Source organism: Meriones unguiculatus, chromosome 6, assembly GCF_030254825.1.
Source record: "Meriones unguiculatus strain TT.TT164.6M chromosome 6, Bangor_MerUng_6.1, whole genome shotgun sequence".
Taxonomy (NCBI): Eukaryota; Metazoa; Chordata; class Mammalia; order Rodentia; family Muridae; genus Meriones; species Meriones unguiculatus.
Genome location: NC_083354.1, coordinates 21,832,528 through 21,852,460, shown reverse-complemented (window position 1 = coordinate 21,852,460; position 19,933 = coordinate 21,832,528). Strand labels below are relative to the sequence as shown.

At 42.7% G+C, this 19,933-nt stretch overlaps 1 protein-coding gene across 5 annotated transcripts in view; it reads right to left on the bottom strand.

Moving 5' to 3' along the window:
• Positions 1-16,217, bottom strand: part of Usp3 (ubiquitin specific peptidase 3) — a 77,839-nt gene extending 61,622 nt beyond the window's left edge. Inside the window, exon 1 of one of the 5 annotated variants that reach the window (XM_060384857.1) lies at positions 15,908-16,217. In XM_060384857.1, the coding sequence (XP_060240840.1) occupies positions 15,908-15,998 (91 nt within the window). In that variant the 5' untranslated portion in view covers positions 15,999-16,217. Of the gene's footprint in view, positions 1-11,168; positions 11,203-15,264; positions 15,354-15,907 lie in introns of those variants that run through there. The other 4 variants (XM_060384856.1, XM_060384854.1, XM_060384858.1 and 1 more) reach the window with 4 other exon arrangements.
• Between the last annotated feature and the right edge of the window lie 3,716 nt (positions 16,218-19,933).

Genomic DNA, 19,933 nt, shown 5'->3' with positions numbered 1-19,933 from the left:
ATTTCATATGAAAGAGAGATAGTTAGAACAATTACAAGTAACACATGATCCTGGATTTGATATGGGGTAATGAAGAGGCAAACAGAAAGTGGAAATAGCTATACAAAGCACACATATGGACAACTGAAGAAATATGGATATAAAATGTATTTTATATTGCTATTAAATATCTTACTGCATATCATGTCCTTGTACTTATAAAAAAAATTATGATAATGGAGCATTATGTGTTCAAATTATTTAGGAGTAGGTAGGATATATAAACAGAAGGTACCTATGGAAAAATGATGAAGAAAATAGAAAGGAAATAAAATCTTAACAATTGACAAGTCTAGATAAGGATGATATGGAGATTATTTGTACTATTTGTAGTAATGTTTCTTTTATTGTTATTGCTGTTTGTTTGTTTGTTTGTATCTTCAAGACAGGGTTTCTCTCTGTAGCCCTGGCTGTCCTGGACTCACTACATAGACTAGGCTGGCCTCTAACTCAAAGATCTGCCTGCTTCTGTCTCCTGAGTGTTAAGATCATGCCCTGTGTGATGTTTCTTTAAGAGTAAAATTACATCCAAATCAAAGGTATATTTTTAGCTTTACGATTAAAAACACTGAATTTTTACTTTCAATTTAAAAACTAAAAATAAAGGGGGAGTTAGTAAGACCTGGAGAGGACAGGAGCCACAAGGACCAAATATATCTGGGCACAGGGGTCTTGTCTGAGACTGATTCTCCAACCAAGGATCATTCATGGATATACCCTAGAACCCCTGCTCGGATGTGGCCCATGGTAGCTCAGTATCCAAGTGGGTTCCCTAGTAGTGGGAACAGGGACTGTCTCTGATATGAACTCAGTGGCTAGTTCTTTGACCTTCCCCACCCCCCGAGGGAGGAACAGCCTTATCAGGCCACAGAGGACATTGCAGCCAGTCCTAAAGATACCTAATAGGCTAGGGTGAGATGGAAGGGGAGGAGGACCTCCCCTATCAGTGGACTTAGAGAGGGGCAGGGAGGAGATGAGGGAGGGAGGGTGGGATTGGGAGGGAATGAGAGAGAGGCCTACAGCTGGGATACAAAGTGAAAAAAAAACACTGTAATTAATATAAAAAATAAAAATAATCAAATAAAAAACCAAAAAATACAGTGAGATTGCATTACTAATATATACAAAGAATCCTATAAGGCACTAACTTGTCTTCATTAGTGATCCTGAACTAGTCCAGCAAACACACTGCAGCATAGTAACTACAGTAGTTACATGCTCTGACAACTGTATTTCCTACATAGGCATACACAGCCAAGGCACAGTCAGAATCTCTGGGCTTCCCTATCCCCTGACTCTACTACTTCTTGTCCTCACCAAGAAGGTAAATATGGCTAAACTTCTGCTTGACTAGGATGGTGCAAATATCCAGTTTATTGAATGAACTTTCCAAGTAACAGGGGCCTCTTTCTTGGTGAAACTCAGTCTTTTGCTCACAATAAAAAAAGTGTTCCACGCCAACTGGGCACATTCCCGGACCCAAGATCCATGTTGCAAACTACATTCACAATAATTACTCATTTTTTGTTTTGTTTTCTTTTTTGTTGTTGTTGTTGTTCTGTTCTGTTTTGGTTTGGTTTTGTTTTGTTTTCGAGACAGGGTTTCTCTATGTAGTCTTGACTGTCCTGGACTCACTCTGTAGCCCAAGCTGGCCTCAAATTCAGAGAGATCTGCTGGCCTCTGCCTCCAAGAATGCTGGGATTAAAGGCATGTACCACCATGTCCTGCTAATAACTCATTTAGCAGACCAACCTTTTGCCTTCTCCCCTAACTAAAATCTTATTCAACTTAAAATAAACACGAGCCTTCAAGATAAAGAGAACTCATGAGGCCACCAAAGTAGACAAAAGACTCTGTAAATCAAGAAAAAAAAAAAATTGAAGAGCAGGGAGATTCTAGTAATCCCAAAGAGGCTGTTGCAGCTTTGTGCCAAGAGAGTGCAGATGGAAACAGGGTCAGCACACTAGGACTCCATGGACAGAGGGGGCAGCCTGGGCTGAAAACAAGGAGTCCAAAGGTGGTAAGGAGTCAGGAGAGACATGCTGTATGTCACAGTCAAAACACTATATCCAGGGAGAGCCTCTATACAGACTTCTGAATGTCTGCTTACAATGAAGAAGGTAGCTTGCTTCTCGCCTCTTAGGGAAGCTCGTATAAACAGTCCATCCACTGACAGAGCTGTACAGTGCTAGTCTTACATGAAAAGACAGGGGTAAAACAGATCTGTAAAGAAATGTGTTTATTTGTGTGATGTGTGTATTAAAAAAAAAAAAAAAGGCATGTGCCACAGCTCAGGTGTGGGGGTCAAAGAACAACTCTCGGAGGATGGTCTGCAGGTTCCAAGGCTAGCCTGGCCAGCTATGTCATCTCACTGGCATCACTTTTAAAAAGAAAAGAAAAAAAAAAAAAAAAAAGGAGGATGGGGCTGGAGAGATGGCTCAGTGGTTAAGAGCACCAGCTGCTCTTTAGAAGAAAGAACAATTCCTAGCACCCACATGGCAGCTCACAACTGTTTGTAACTCTAGCTTCAGGAAATCTGACATCCTCACATGCAAGCAAAACATCAGTGCACATAAAATAAAAATAAATTATCAAAAAATTTTTAAAGAACCCAAAAGAAATAAAAATACTTAGGGAACACTTTAAAACAAAACAAAACAAAAACAAACAAACAAAAAAAAAAAAAACCTTTACGTCCTAGAAGGATAAAGAAACTATAAAATGAAAACAGGACTTTGTAAGTGGAATGGACAGAGAATGAGAAAGAACTCTTAAAAATTAAAGATATAATCAAAATTCAACAGAAACAGTGGAAGAAAAAAAATTCAAGGAATCATCCAGAAATTAGAACCAAAAGGGGATGCCGGAAGGAAAGGAAAATTAGAAGCTCTATCTAATTTACCTTACGTTCGGTTAATAGGGCTCCAGAAGATGGAGACAAAAAAAAAAGGGGGGTGCCTAAGTTTCAGTGAAGAAATGTATCAAATTTAACACACACTCACACACCCCTACCTAACTTAAGAGTGTGAGATTTAAAGCGTACTGAGTGCCAGCAAGATGGTTCAGAGGGTGAAAGCACTTGCTGCACAAACCTGGAAACTGACTTCCACCCCTGAAATCTACATAAATGTACAAGAAATCCAACTCCACAGAGGTGTCCTCTGACCTCCTCACACGGGCACCTCCCCCATATCATAAGCACACACAAATAAAAATAAAAAATGTAAAGTCTCCTTAGTAGAAAAGAAAGCATGCATGCCAAGACATAACATTTGGAATTTTCAGAACACCAAGGCAAAAAAAAAAAGGGGGGTGTATATAAAAGAGAAAGGCATCAGGTTTCTAACAGCAACACAGTGAGCCTAAAAAATAAAAGAACAATACCTTTCAGCTGTGAGAATTCTTCTCTAATAATCCATATTCAGCCAAGCTATCTCTTTAAAAAGATAATAAAATGCCAAACTTGTAAACGGTCAGAAACTGACCTTCCATGGGAAGGGACCTAAAGAATATACTGCACAAAAAAAGGAAAAGATATGAGATCCAGTAAATGGGAGGCCGCATGTAAGAGAACAAAGGGACTACAGGAAAGCTGCCCAGTGAGCCTAGAACCAATTATTCCTAATGGAAGCACAGTACAGAGGGTTCTGGAAAGGTCTCCAGAAAAAGGAAGATTATCTAGCCTGCTACAGAGGCAGGAACACAGTACCAGCCACCACCCTTGACCAATTTATATGAACACCTGGGAGAAAATGTCAAAAGTTAAACAATTCTAAAACAGACAATGATTAAGGAAAAGCGAATGTTGAAAAAGAAAGAAAAATGAGTCACTTCATTAAGCAAATGTGTTCTCTCATTATGTTAGGAAGTGAAGACAGGCAACAGCAGGGTAAACAGCAGTCATGGACTGCAGAAAGGGGGCCAGAAATAAAGCCTCAAACTCATCAATAACTGGGTTCTGCCAAGTACTCGGGGAGTTATGAGAGAGTATGCACACCGAGCAAAGCTGGGAGATGGCTATAGACAGCAGGCCTGACAGGCGAGAAGGAAACTGTTTTTCTATCAAAGTCCACAACTGTTTTTCTAAAGACTAATTTTTAAAGAGTGTAATGGTCATAGAAATTCATGAACTTTCCCAAATAATATTTTAATTTAAAAATTGTCAGGACTTGGGTAGAGTGCTTGCCTAGTGTGTACAAGAGCCTGGGTCAGATCCTAAGCAGTATAATAAGAGAATCATGGGGGAGGGGGAAGCCTAAAACATAGTAAAAAGCATAAAATTTCCAATAGTAGTTCATCATTTGGGTCCAGGCCAATTCCTATTACTTTTACACTAATTTTTCCTTCTCTTCTAAAGCAAATGTAATTTCAATGCTGGCCAAACTTTATCATCTATATGTTAACAGATCCAGAAACCTACAGAGCTAGAAAAGAGAGGGCATCTGGTCCTGCTGACTCCCACATCAAGGCAAACTGATCATCAGGCTTATTGCCCAAACGGCTCAAGTATTTCACTCTAATTTTAAGAGGACTTCTAAAATCACTTTTCAACAACATATAGAATGAAACCACATTCTCAAAACTGTAACATGCTAAAGAAACCTGTTATTATTCCTTCTTTGAGAAACTCAAACTTTTGTTCAGACCTATTCTGGAAAAAAAAAAAATCTGTAAGGTTGCTTCTACTCTGCCAATCTTCAGCTTAAATCCTGCACTGAATCTCTACCTAAGTGGGAACCAATAACTATTAAAGCCACAGCAGATCACTAAATTACAGTCAGAATGGGACATTTTCGTGCCTGGGAAACCAGACACAAATAGCTACATAAAAATTACTAAGAGTTTAATATTGTTTCAAAAATAACTTCCCCTAAGAGGCTGATTACATAGAGAATAAAAACAAAAGCCATGAATCACTTAAGAAAATCTAGCATACATGTTTCCGTGTATTTAGTATAGAAGATCTGATGTAAAAATACTATGCCTCTGGGGCGAAAGAGACAGCTCAGAGGTTAAGAACACTGGCTGTTCTTCCAACGGTCCTGAGTTCAATTCCCAGCAACCACATGGTGACTCATAACCATCTATAGTGAAATCCGGTGTCCTTTTCTGGTGTGAAGGCATGCAGGCAGAATGCTACATAAATAAAGAACACAAGCTAAAAAAAAAAAAAATCTATGCCTCTGCCAACAATACACAGTTAAATAGTAATGATTTCTTTAAAAGAAATAAGTCAATATAAGCACTATACAATTGTTATTTCAAAATAAAAACAAGTTAAGAAAAAATGTATATGCATTAAGGAAGAACTCCTACCTGTAAGTATAGAAAATAACTATGATATTTACAGACCTCATTTTAAAAACACCTGGTTTTGTGTGTAGGTGCTTTGCCTGCATGTATGTCCGTGTGCCCTGTGCATGCAGTGTCTGCAGAGGCCAGAAGGCACTGGATCCCTTGGAACTGGAGTTAGGATGGTCATGAGCCACATATGGGTTTTGGGAATTGAACCTATGTCCTCTGGAAGAACAATGAGTGCTCTTAACCTCTGACCCATCTATCCAGGCCCTGAAATCTATAGATCTCTTAGCATAAGACTTTCTTTCTTCAGAGAACAACAGGTTTAACATTTCTTTCTAGTTTCTTTTGATTTTGTAATAAAGGTTAATGCTAAAGCACAAAGTGGGGAAATTTCCATACTAACATTTACTGGTAGGCTGGAATGGGAACTTTATTCTTTTAAAATTAATGGGACTGTCTACAAAGAAACAGAAAAAAATACAAATTAAGCATGTATTTATTTAAATGATCCCAAATGAGATTTACAACATTTCATTTTTTTGTAAAGATTTATATTTTTAATTATCTGCATGTGTCTGTGTCCTTGAGAATTCAGATCCCCTGTGCTAGAGTTACAGGCTGCTGTGAGTCCTGTGGTGTGGGCTGAGAACAGGTCGGTCCTCTGAGCCACCTCTCTAGTGCCCCAATATTCTACCAGTCACCTGCAACTCCACAAGAATTAACTATTTTTGAAATAGCTAGTATTACTTAACAAAAACCAAAGGTTGGATTTCTTTTTAGAACAGATACAATTTCAAATCTGACAGTCTTCCAAAATATATATCTATTAAATATTTTTAGACCTGAAAAACTACTTTTTAATGAGGATCTAAAACAACCAAACAAAAATACTAAAAATCAATAAATAAAAACAATGAATTTAAACCCTTAGGACTAACTTCTCACAATGAATGTTGAACCTAAGTAGCTATTGTACACATATCAGGTGAGGCTTGATCTGTTATTACAATTTAGAATGTTATTACAACTTAGAAATGCTGATGTTGGGCCTGGCAATGATGGTGCACACCTTTAATCCCAGCACTTAGGACGCAGATGCAGGCAGAGCTCTGAGTTCCAGGGCAGCCTGGTCTACAGAGTAAGTTCCAGGACGGACAGGACCACACAGAGAAACCCTGTCTCAAAAAACCAGAAGAAAGAAAAGAAAGAAACAGAGAGAGAGGGAGGGAGGGAGGGAGGGAGGGAGGAAGGAAGGAAGGAAGGAAGGAGAGAGGGAGTGGAAGGAGGGAAGTAGAGAGAGAGGAAAAGAAAAGAAACGCTGATGTAGCTCACTGTTAGTAACCAGACTAACTCAAAGACTTAGCTTGAAGTAAATCAAATTTCAACTAAATCCAAAGTTTACTACATGAAAGTAAAATGTTAAATTCTCTTATCAATAATAAAGTTGTTCTAAGGGCTCTGTAACACAGCTTTTTACGTCTCTAATTCATGCGTATAGGTGTTCTGCCTGCCTGTTTCTCTGGACAGCATGTGCATGCCTGCTGTCTGGGAAAGTCAGAAGAGGGTGTCAGATTCCCTGGAAGGAGTTATACAGTTGTAAGCTGCCATGTGGGTGCTGGAATCAAACCTTTGGAAGAGTAGCCAGTGCTCTCAACCACTAAGTCATCTCGCCAGCTCCCTATCTGGTTCCTTTAAAACACCTAGTATACTAAAAGATTTTTGTAAAATATCTATGACCATAGGGAAACATTTCATTATAGAAAGTTGTTTCCTAAAAAATTTACTTTGCTCTTCAAAAACTTATCCAAGTTACTACTTCCCAGCCAGGTGTGATGGCCTACTCCGAGCTACATGGGAGGCTGAGAGGCAGGAGCACCGCCACAGATCAAGGCCAGAGAGAGACACTCTCTCAAAATCAGTAAGTCAAAACCGAAACCTATTAGTCAGCAAGGAAAGACTTAAAGAAACTAAACAGTGTACTATCTTACAACTAGATGCATCAAGCCTACAAAAATACAGCACTCTCTTCTTAAGGATGAGAAAAAGAGTATAAGAAGTCCCTAGAAGCCAGTCTTGAGGGCAGGTCAAAGATAAAAAGGCAAGCAGATTTCTACAAGGAAGGTTATCTAGAAGAAAAGAAAAGCAAGACACAGTATCGACTCAAGAATGGAAAATACATCACTGATAGAGCTACTCAATCCTAAGCAGATAAAAATCCAGTTGGCTATAATATCTCTTAAAAGATATGCACATGCACTGGTTTATCTTAAAAATAAACACCCAATTCCCTTCTCATAGAAGCTTGTAAAATTAAGTTAGCTACAGTTTATTGTGAAGTATCTATCTAACACAACCATTTAAGACAAGTGCACATTCATTTTGTAATGTACATGTTTAATTTCCTTTTTTTGTTTGTTTGTTTTGTTTTTTGTTTTAGAGACAGAGTTTCTCTGTGTAGCCCTGGCGATCCTAGAATTCACTTTGTAGACCAGGCTGGCCTCAAGCTCCCAAGTGTTAGGATTAAAGGTATGTACCACAACTGCCCAAATTTAATTTCAACAGTAGTTTTCAAAATCTGAAACTGCTTTCCCGAGCTCACGTGTTTATGCATCTGTGAACACACACACCTCAGTGCGCCTCACAAGGAGGGAATCTGTCTTAAGACCTGCAATCTAAAGATTGTAATTAACTTCTAAGGAAATACACCTGGAAAATATTAGCCTATAACTAAATGTAACCAACATGTGGCTTAAAGGCAGATTTCAGATAACCTCCAAATTATCAGAGGCAAAAGCAAAATTCCATAGTTTCAGAAATCTCTCCCTCTTCTACAGGGCACAAACTCCACCACCAAAAACCTCCTGTATTAGAAATAAAATAAAACCAGCAGGCGGGCTCAGTGGCACACACCTTTAATCCCAGCACTCAGGGAAGCAGAGGCAGGCAGATCTCTGTGAGTTCGAGGCCAGCCTGGTCTACAAAGTGAGTCCAGGACAACCAAGACTACACAGAGAAAGGGGAAGATGAAACCAGCAAGGGGAAGGGAACTCAACTGACTTTTTTTTTTAAATAACCAAACTGCATTTTTTTTCTGTACCTATATTGTGGGAACTGTTATGTCTGTGTGGTGAATTTCAGTCTACAAAAAGAAATAAAAATAAAAAGACTTGAGCATAATGAAGCTGACTTTCAAAGCTATTTTCTTCCCATTTATATAAACAATTCTTTGTGAAAATTTGCTAGCACTTTAATCAATTGGATCACAGAAGTCAAATACCAAATTTTAAAATGAGTAATTTTTAAGATATAAAATTTAAAACATATTCTTATATCAAAAATTTTCCAAGTATCTCCTTTCATTTCAAGCAGGTTTCCAAGCCCTTTAAGTCCTTTAAGTTACTAAGCATTAAGTTTCTGAATGATAAAATAAAGACCTCAGTCCCCAAAAGACAAGGTAACAGTTTGAACAGTTGAGCTTAAGCTTTGGGCTATCTTTTAATATCCCAGAACATCTTAAGCAACTCCTAACCTTTGTCTCAGTTTCACAATCTATAAATCAGGAAAAACTACAAGGATGGGTGGTTAACTAAATTATTCAGAATTAAATGCTACCAAGCTGCTTTGAAGTTACTTTATATGTTTTCAGTTCTCCTCCTAATCAGTAAAAATAATCAATAAGAAAACATATGGGGGGGGGGCTGGAAAGATGGCTCAAAGGTTAAAAACACTGGCTATTCTCCCAAAGGTCCTGAGTTCAATTCCCAGCAACTACATGGTGGCTCATAACAATCTATAGCGAGATCTGGTGTGCAGGCACACATGCAGGCAGAATGCTGTATAAATAAATAAATCTTAAGAATGTTTAAAAAAAAGAAAACATCTAGAATTACTATAGATAATAACATCTGCAGACTCCTGGTAGTTTAAAAAGATGGTTTTTATTTACAAGTTTCTAAGCCAAAGTTCATTCAGCAATTGCCGCAGATTTCAAAAGAAGACTGCAGTGAATACTTTTTTTGGTTAATACCTTTTGAGCCTCAACGACATCAAGTCCTCCCTACATTTCCAAAACAGACTGTTACATAAAAATCTCAGAGCATCTTGAGAGGTCTTGGCACAAGACAAATCCAGGTAAGATGAACAAGCTGTTACTGCAGTTGAAACTATTCTCAGCATTCTCAACTGTCAATCAAGGTAAGATTCATCACAAGCACACCCTCCAAGTACCAGCCCCCACTGAGAATCTATCAAAGTACTTCCTCCTCAGCCATCTGTCCAGGAAAGCCGTATGGAAACACCTAGAGCATTTGCTCTCCTATCTGAAAAGGATATAATAAACCGAACACCAACAGACTGCAGAGCACACATTCTCTGCTGCAAAGCTTCTTACTAAATCCCTTCTCAAGCCTGGGCTGAACACAAAACATTTATACAAGTTTGAAACTACAGCTTAATCAAAGACTGATTTTCCCCCCACTGGAAATGTATGTTAAACAAGAAGGAAGTGCTCAAGGAGGAAATAAACATTAAGGAAAACTTCACATGTAAATTATTCCCACAGAAGAGGACTCAAATTTTAAAAGAGAAATTTAAATTACTCACTTAGATACTAAGTACTCATTATTTTGCTTACTGCCTACGAATACCATAAAGCTGTTAGCATCTCTACATCTAGTTTGAAAGAGCACAAACAAATCTTTCATATTCCAGTGAAGAACTGCAGCAATTGAGGAGGCCCACAATATGGTTCAGCAGGCAAAGGCACATGCCACCATGCCTGATAACCTTACATCACTGGGAAGGAGAGGGCCAATTCCTGAAAGTTAACTTCTAATCTCTAGTGCTTCTCTCACACACACACACACACACACACACACACACCACTAGAAATTAAATTTCAATGAGGAATTATAAAATCTTACTGTTAATGGTATCAATATAAAGAATGGTTATAATTATCTTGAGGGTAAATGAGCTCCAGGAAAACAAAAGTTCTAATTCCTCCCTCAGCCCAACATTTCCCTCTGCTTAAGCCATGCAGGATGTTCTTCATATACTCAGTATACTGCTTGGAAAATAACATATAATCACAGAAGAAACAGGCATGGCTCAGCCTTGTCAAACACAGAGCACACGGTCAGCTCCAGGGTTTTCAAATCCACTACCAGTCACTTAGAGACTGTGGGAACAGGCTGAGGCTGTTTAAGGTTCTGGGGTTGGGGTGTGGAAGAGCACTGCCAACATGACTAGAAAGACAACTCCATTGACTTAATCTTTACAAATATTACTACAAGATAGTTCAAATTCTTCAGCAAGTACACAAAGTTCAAATATTAATATTCAAATCAGTATGAAGACTATTGACCCATTGACTTAAATGACCCTGTTCACTGACAACTAAATTTCCATCTGCTCATCTATAAGCCCACACTGCCAAAGACTACAAATTCTGTGCTGACAAGACCATGAGCTGCTTACAAGCCAGCTTTCTGGATAACATGCTGGCAAGAGAAGGGTAGGGAAAGCATTCTGGGGAATAAACTCACTTCATCTGCATTTATTCTCGATACGAGGTTACACATAATTTCATAATCTATGTGAAAAAACTTCATCAAGCAAGTGTTCGCTGAGTACACCACTGCTGTAGATATTTAGTAAACACAGAATAGAATGCAACTTAAAAGTAGTGAATGCATTAAACCTTGGCGAACTAAATAACTGATCCTATTTAGAGAATTTAGTCCAAGGGACAAACTCATCTTCTTTAAATGTAGGCTGAGAGAAATAAGATACGAAATAACCCATCAGTCCATCAAGGTGACTCTTACCTTTATCAGATCGGTCCATTACAAATTTATTACCCCGGACAAAGAACCAGTCGGCACCTCATCCTACTAAAAGGATCTTTAAAAAATAAAAAGTAAAGGTTTATCTCCAATAACCCCTCCAAACACAAACTGCAGAACAAGTCCAATCATTCCTTTTTCTTGAATAGAGTGATTGAGGGGTGAGAGTACTTGAAATTTAGGGGCTTCCTCAACTTTTGAAGAATTAATCAGGGAGAGATTCTCCTGACTTCCCTACTAAAACAGCTCCAAATCAACAGCATTTTAAACCCCTTAAAACCACATGGGGCTAGAGAGATGGCTCAGAGATTACAAGCACTGGCTGTTCTTCCAAAGGTTCTAAGTTCAATTCCCAGCAACCACATGGTGGTTCACAACCATCTACAATGAGATCTGATGCCCTCTTCTGGTGTGTAGACCTACATGCAGGCACAGTAGTGTATAAATAATAAATAAATAAATCTTTAAAAACAAAAACAAGTACTTGGCTTTCCTTAGTTTAAAACAGTATTGTTTAGGATATATATTTTTGAGCACTTCATGTTTTATCCCTGTCTTGTCAGTGATTAAATGTTCCACCTACAAAAATAAGGAATGCCCAAGTCTCTGATTCCTGAAAATAACATCTGGTGTGTGCAGAGAACACAACTGAGAGACTGGCCCAGTTTTCATTTAAACTTGTGTAATTTAAAACCGGAATGCTCTTAGCCACAATTAGGCAGAAATCTGCTTTTACCTTATTAGGAGATTGCTATTTTCAACATTTACCTTCAACCACTACATGGATTTCTCTTCTAACCAGTGAGCTTCCTGACTCTTCAACTAAATTAGACTAACTTCTTTGAGAGCAAGCAACCACTAGACCCCATGATCTGTTTCTCAGCTAATGTATTTCAAACTCAAACTCTTTATAAATGCATACCTGTCACCAGCCTCATGAATTTGTCTAATTTTGTAATGCAAGTTTGATAAGAATAGGTGTCCCTAACGTATTACCTATGAGATCTCATAATAGGATCTTGAACCTTAAGACTTCAGGGGTACCTTTTCAGTGGATCCAGAAGGTCAAAGGTATTTTCATAGATGACATTTAGAAAGAAAGAAAAGATATTACTATATTACTTTGTTTTGGGTGGTTTTTTGTTTTGGTTTGTTTGTGTTTCAAGACAGGGTTTCACTATGTGTAGCCCTGGCTGTCCTGGAACTTGCTCTGTGGACCAGGCTGGCCTCAAACTCACAGAAATCTGCCCGCCTCTACCTCCTGAGTGCTGGAATTAAAGGCATGTGCCATCACTGCCCAGCTCTATTATATTACTTTGAATGTTTCGTTTCAATCACTCAAGAGCACAAAGTGGAGTTTCCTAGATAATATGTGAAGTATGATATCTCAAGATACTGCATGCAGAAGCAGATGTGAGAACCCAGCTGTCTTCCAGGAAAATAAAGTTACAAAAACAGGGGTGGTGGTGGCAGAGGCAAGCCGATCTCAGTGAGTTCAAGGCCAGCCTGATCTACACAGTGAATTCCAGGACAGCCAAGGCTACACTGCCTTGAAAAACAAAAACAAAAAAAGTTACAAAAACATATAAACTTAAGAAACTATTCCCATTAAAATTTTGTTCTGAAAATGTTTTGCATAAACTGACATTTCTGTTAACAAGTATTAGATTTATTATTGTTACTTGTATTTAAGTCAGTAAATATTTAGTTTTAATTTTAATTTCTAGTATGATATTAATAGGTATAAGCTACACAAATATCTAGGGCTTTGAAAAATATTGAGACTATAAAGAGGTCTTACAACAGAAAGTTGTATAAAGTACTGTAGCATACAATACATAACCTAACACAGCGCTCTCCACGGCTAAACAGCTCTAGTTAGTTCTGAAGTTACATCACTCCTTACCCCCACTCTTGATGAGCTCTATATCTCCTTGTAAAACAATTCAGCATACAGCCAATGTGTCTGGGCTCCTTTTAATGGGCTTTAGACATTCAATTTCCAGTGTCCTTGTTATAAAAATGTTCTAGTCAATGATAACATGAATTACTTAGACACCAGAAAGCAGCAGTTTCACACACACACACACACACACACACACACACGCACGCACGCACGCACAATACTGCTCTTTTTCCAGATGACATAATGAAACTCACACTCAAGAAAACAGAAGTGCTGGTCCAAGGAGGTACTGCCTGCTAGAGTCTGGGCTTTGGTCTTTTGCAATTTGCTTGGCTATTTCACTGGGGTATAATTTTGAGCTCCCAAAGAAAATAAGGTAGGGGCATTACTTTTATTGTCCAGGTGCCAAAATGGGCATTTTCTTCCTCCTCAGTGAGAGTAAAATTCAATACCAGTCAGGAGCATTATATCAATATACTGGCTACACTTTTAATCTCCTATCAAAAATAATAATAAATAAATATGTACATTATAATGTGTTGAAGTTAAAAAAAAAAAAAGCCCGAGTACATAACACTACAAAATGATGAGTTAGTTAGTTAAGGCATCACAGATTTACCAATCATTTAATTACTCAAACTACAGGCAGGCAAAACATGATTAAGCTTAATACAATAACATTTGATTGTACCAAGGAAGGGATGCGAACAGGTTTAAAATAGGAGGCCGGAATGAAATGAGCTTGAGAGAGAAGAAAGAAAACACCCACAGAGTTGTGAAACTACCTTTACTGGCCCTACAAATGCAAGTGATTCGACCCACCCTTCCAAAGTGGGGTCAGAGACTGCCATTTGCTGCATGTCTCTGCCACCCTGCCCCAACAGAAATTACCCTTCCATTATTAATTTGTGGTTGTTTTCAGCACAAGTCTCCCAGTTATGCTCTATTTTAATGTGCTGAATTCCTCGAGAGACTTCATCTGCTACATCTCTTTTCCCCAGTCAAAGTGGACTCCCTGACTGATGGAGGCAAGACTGACTCACAACAGGATATCTGCCACTTGCATAATTCTTGTCTTTTTTTAGATGTATGTGCACAATGAAGCCATTTCTAAGTTTAATGGGATTTTACATAGGAAAAAAAAAAAAAATCAGGCTTGTGCTCACGCACCCACCTCTGAATCCCTGGAGTTGACTACAGATAAACAAGAGGAAGTTCCCCATTCCTTGTGAGGTGTATGTGTTTCCTAGTGGTCTTGTGTGTGTGAGAGAGAGAGAGAGAACTCTGGAAAAACTTCAGCTGTGGCCTCAGAGCTATAGCTAATTAGCTAACAGGGCAGACCACGAGTCCATGTGTGATACACTTTTTTGTTGTTATTTTCCAAGTTCAAGGCTCACTGTTGAAAATGTATGTACAGGTAAGGACCCACTCACACAAGTTCTTGCATTCCCACAAAGAACTTCAATGCTGGCCCAGCATGGCAGCACATGCCTATAATCCCAGCACTCCAAGGGCTGAGGCAGGAAAATTACGAATTCTAAGTCACCGTGGACTATAATAGAGACCTAATCTCTAAAACCAAAGGAACCGCAATAGTGCCCTGTGAAACCTATTAACTGGTTAATTTTTAAAGGCTTCAAGCAGAAAAGGACACCTGACTTTACAAAGGTAAGCAAGACACCACGTCTTGGAGCTCCGGAAGACTGCAGTCACTTCTATTCCTTATCCTGAAGGACAGTTTTCTTCGTGTCACCCCGTTTTTTTTTTTTTTTTTTTTGCTTCAAGAACATAATCACCTTTGAAGAAGTAACCTGTCAAAAGTATTAAAGCAGTCTCTAAACTACCTTCCTAGCTCCAATCCAACCCAGGATGAGAAACCTCCCCTCAATCATACCACTGTCTCCCAGCTTTGCAAACGAACTTCATTTCCGATGCACACGATTCCTATTTTACACTACAGCCCAAGCTGCCAGTGATAATCTTAAAGCTCATAAACAAAGACCTGCGTCGGCACCAGGGCCCTACCAGGAAGTAATCAAAGCCGGGTGGCCGGTCCGACCTTAAGTCCGGGCAGACAATGAGAGGGCACCGGGGCTTCCAGAGGGGCAGAAGGAGTTAACGCTTAAGCAACTCAAAAGCATAACATAAACCCAAGAAGCGTCTCACACGCACAAGGGAATTCCCAATGCAACCCCGGGCAACTCGAAAGACGGTCTCGGGACAATCGTCGAAGGCATCAAACTCGAGCCGCCCTCCAGAGCAGCTGTTGGCCGCGTCCTCCCGAGCTTTCGGAGCCCGCAGCCTGTTTTCAAACTTCACCCTCCCAGGCTGATCCGCCCCCAGCGCAGCCGGCTCGGGGGCTGCGACGGACAGGAGCCTGTGGGAGCCGGGAGGAACGCCACCCGAAGGGGCCCGCGCGCCGGGCAGCCCAGACAAAGCTGCGCCCGCACCGCGGCGCTTCCCCGGCCCGGCCCGCGGGGGACCGCGAGCCCGGCCCCGCCACACGTGCGGCCGCACGCGGGGCCCCTCGGTCCGCGGAGCCCCGGGACGCGGGCCGCCGCGTCACTCCGCCGCGGCGCGCTCGCCTCAGGCCCCCGCGGGCCTCCCCTCCGCCGGCCCGGCCGTCGGGCCGCGCGAAACAAAGGAGCCGCCACCGCGCCCGCCGCGCCGCGTCCCCTCGGCCCGCGCTCCCGGCCCGCTCCCCTCGGCCTCCCCCGAGGCCGCGCGCCGCTCGCCCACGGCCCTTCGACGGCAAGGCCCGGGCCAGAGCCCGGACCTCGGGTGCGCGGCCGGCCAGCCCCGGGGCCGCACTCACCGCTGCAGCACCAGGACGACGGGGAGCCGTTGGGGAACTTGGCCGAGTCCGGGGCGATGCAGACGCTGGAGCTGAGGTGCGGACACTCCATGGCCACGAGGACGGCGGCGGGGACGGCCGGGGCTCCGGGGCGGAGGGACTCCGGAGGCTCCGTCTGGGGTCGTCCCTGGCCCGGCGCTGGGCAGACGGCGGCTGCCGAGTCCCGAGCCTTTGCGTCAAAGAAAGCAAGGGTTTCCGGGAGCCGGGTTTTGCCACCCGCCGTCTCCCGGCGCCCCGCTCCAGAGAGCGTGGAAATCCGGACTCCTGGTTCCGCCGCCGCCCGGAGACGGGAGGCTTCCGCCTTCCCCGCTGCCCCCGCCCACCCCGCTGGCCACGCCCCCGGCCCGGCCCCGCCTCCATGCTAGCCGGAGGGCGGGGACTTGGCGCCCACCCGCTGCCAACGTAGAGTCTCGCAGGGGCGTGAAGTGACTTTCCCAACTCGAGCCGCCCCGGGCGGCGGCGGCAGATTCTGGGGACCCTGGGCTGGGGCAGGCCGGTCGGGACCGCCGCGCCTCCCGCAGCGCGTCGACTGCTCCCGCGAGGCTTGGCGCTGGAAGACTTGGCCGCACCGCGAAGCCTAGGAAAACGAAAACCACGCTCACCGACCGGCACCGTAGCCCCGTTTACACACGAAGAAGCCGGCGAGGGGACCTTTGGGGCGTGGCCCTCGGTGGCTCAGCCGGCCGCAGAGCGCCCACAACAGCCCTGACTTTCGGGTTCTCCCCGTAGCAGGTGCCGTCCGGAACCCCTGTGTTCTGAACTCCGGGAGCTTCACAGCTGGGCCCGCAGGACTGCCGGTGTGCCCGGCTCCGGACCCTGCCGTTACGACTCCCCGTGTGGGAATGCTCACACCTACACCTCTCTACGTTGAAAGAAATGACGATCTGGGTTGCTGTGCGAGGTCCGTGTTACCAGATAATAAAAAAAGAGGCAGTGTAACATTTGTTAGAAGCCCACCACCGTCGTCCAGCCAGGCACCTCGCATACCATACCTCCTTTAATCCCCAAAACAGCCTCCCAAGCCGCTGCTAACTCCTCTCCCCCACTCTTTTTTCACAGTCGGGAAAACCGGGAGCATGATTTGCTTTGAGAAGATTGGACCCCAGAAGAAGATTGGACAAGCTTTTCGAGAGCCTGCAACCTCACAGTCTCGGCCTTGAGAATATCTGGGGCTCCCACAAACCTAAAGTTGGGCTTGTTTGTTTGTTTGTTTTGCTTTGTTTTGTTTTGTTTTGTTTAACCTGGTGAAGGAGCCGCGTGACAGATGGCAAGCAAGGGGAGAGGGGAAGACCGATGTGGCAATCCTTCGGGCAAGAAAGCAAAGGTCAGGAAATGATTAAACCGGCTGGGCCGGATAGTGGTTACTTAGCTCAGGGCGCCTCCCTGGAGTACACGCCTCTAGCACCCCTTAAGCCACTTCGTGCTCCCCTCATCTCCACCCTACAGCCTCCTGCCTGCTGTTGTCCAGCTACTTGGGCTATCTCTGCCCACCGTGGTATTTCAGATTCGTCAGTCAAGGCTCCTCAGCTGGTTTATGACTGCTGTTAAAACAAGGCTTGGAAGGGGAGGAGGACCTGCCCTATCAGTGAATGGGAGAGGGGCAGGGAGGAGATGAGGGAAGTGGGGTGGGACTGGGAGGGAATGAGGAAAGGGGCTACAGCTGGGATACAAAGTGAATAAACTGTAATTAATATAAAAAAGAAAAATTAAAATTAAAAAAAAAAAACAAGGCTTGGACCGGTTTTGACAGCGGGGAGCTGTGGAAAGTGAGCTGCCTAAAGTGTATTCATATTGACTGTCCGCTACTTAATGGTGAACCTGAACTAGTTCCCTCAAGCCTTTAACTCACCAAGAAAAACATTACTTATCTCTGCAAATTCCTACCTTGTAGTAATTAACAGATAAAGTTTGTTTTTCTAAAAAAAAAAAAAAAAAAAAAAAAAAAAAAAAAAACAGCAGGTGAAGGCTACTTCCTTGGGAAGAGAGAAGAGAATAAACTACTCAGTCCCATCCACCTATATTAATCTTACAAGTGTGGCTCAATCGACCTTCTCAGAGGCCTCTGGACACCCACACTCATTCAGTACATCCACAGCCCCTCACTGAGCATGGAGCTTGGGCCTGACCCCCTGCTGTCTTTCATACTAGCGTGTAATGCCATGTTCTTTTCAACCTTTGAGAAACTGTTTTTCTAAACCCTAGACCCCAGTTTAGCCATCACTCCCTACCTCCTGCAAGAGGCCTTTCCTGACCCTGCTTCCCAGGGTGTCATGCCCCTGCCTGCCCCTACAGTGCCTTTAAAAAACACTCTTCTTGTATGTGACTATTTGTTTAATGTCTGTCTTCCCCTTGGAGGTCCATAGGAGAGCAAACAAGTCTGCCTGGTTTCCTGCTTTATTTCTAACAAAATGTCTTGGATGGTGTCCAGCACATACGTGTTGGGTGGATGAATGAAAAGGGGATGGGTCCAAAGATCCAGGAAGGGAGGAGCTTAAGAAGTGGACCCAATCAATGTAGAGCACATATCTGGAATCTCAGAAATGATAAGTAAAAATTAGCATTCAGTTCTGAGTTTATACATTTAAAAGGAACCCGAAAAGTACCTTGTTGTAAACTGCTAAAGAAACAATATTACAATTTTTTAGTAGTGTTTTCACTCAATCAGAATTTTTTTTAAAAATTAGTCACCCTTATGACAGTTGACCCTTAGAGGACAAGTTATAACAGGTAATCCAAAGAAACAAGGTCTTTCACTTGTAACCCTAAAAGTGAATTTTCCTACATCTTTGAAAGTTATCACAGAAAACTAAAATAAAACCACAGTGAGTAAATATGTCAAATTCAAGAAGACCACAGGGCACACTGGGAAATCTGCCTTTTCAAGCCTCTAGCTTCCGCAGCTGCTTTTAATACACTGTTCGCTTCTTCTCCTTGGCTGGCATCCCTTTGGCACCAAACAACACCAAAGGCTTCCACACCAGCACCCCTGAAGGTGATGTGCCAGCCTCCAGCTCCCCACCCCCACCCCCGCTCTGCTATGCTTGGCAGCTGCCAGCGATGCACCACCCAGCTGCCCAAAAAGGTGCATTCGAAGCAGGGTTTCAGCTTTAAGCCCACCAAAAGGAGCGGGCCTGTTTTCAAAGTGTGCACATTGTACATGGAAGCCGTGCACAATTTCAGCAGTGCTATCTTTATAAAGAGTGTTTACGCATTGGGAAGGGAGGAAATGAGGAAAGGGGGAAGGTTCTAGTTACATGGAAACTAGGGTGAGGTTTTCCTCATGGTCTTGAGGTTACTGCAACCTTCCTAAAACATTAGATTTGTAACATCTTGAATCTGTGGCCCTCAAGAACCAATTACCAAGACCAATTAGGTCCTGAGGTAAACTAGGTTTAACCATTCTTGCTCAGGCAAAGCTCCCTGGAAATACACAACACTCTAGTTTAATTATTTACCACAGCAGTCTTCCTAGAAGCAAAGGCGGAACACCAAAGGTAGACCACTGGAGACTGGGGAGGGTTGTTAAGCTGAGGGAGGGGAGCCACCTGAGGACTCTTCCATCTCGGAGCCTGGCTCTTTAAATCTGGATGTCCCTGCTTATCTATCATCCTCTGCCTCCCTGGGAACATAGACTTCTCCAGTCCTTGTGTGTTGCCCAGATTCCTAATTCTTGAAGTACAGCTGCACTCAGTACACACAGCAGGGCCTCCATAACCCTGTTAAGAGTGATGAGAAGAGAGCGGTAAGGCTGACTCTGCCTGTGCACGGGCCTGTGTTCAGCCCCCTGTACTGCTTCCCCAGACACTGGGGTGGGGACGGCTGGGAACCTACGGGCTCTAGCCAGCCTACCCTCGATTTACCTTCACTGGTGGCCTCTGTCGCTCTACTTCTTTCCATTCGTCCCTTCCGTATCCCTTTCCTGCACCAAATTCTTCAAGACCTCCCATGTCTGCAGGAGTGAAGTCCTGATTCGTTCCTGTTAGCATC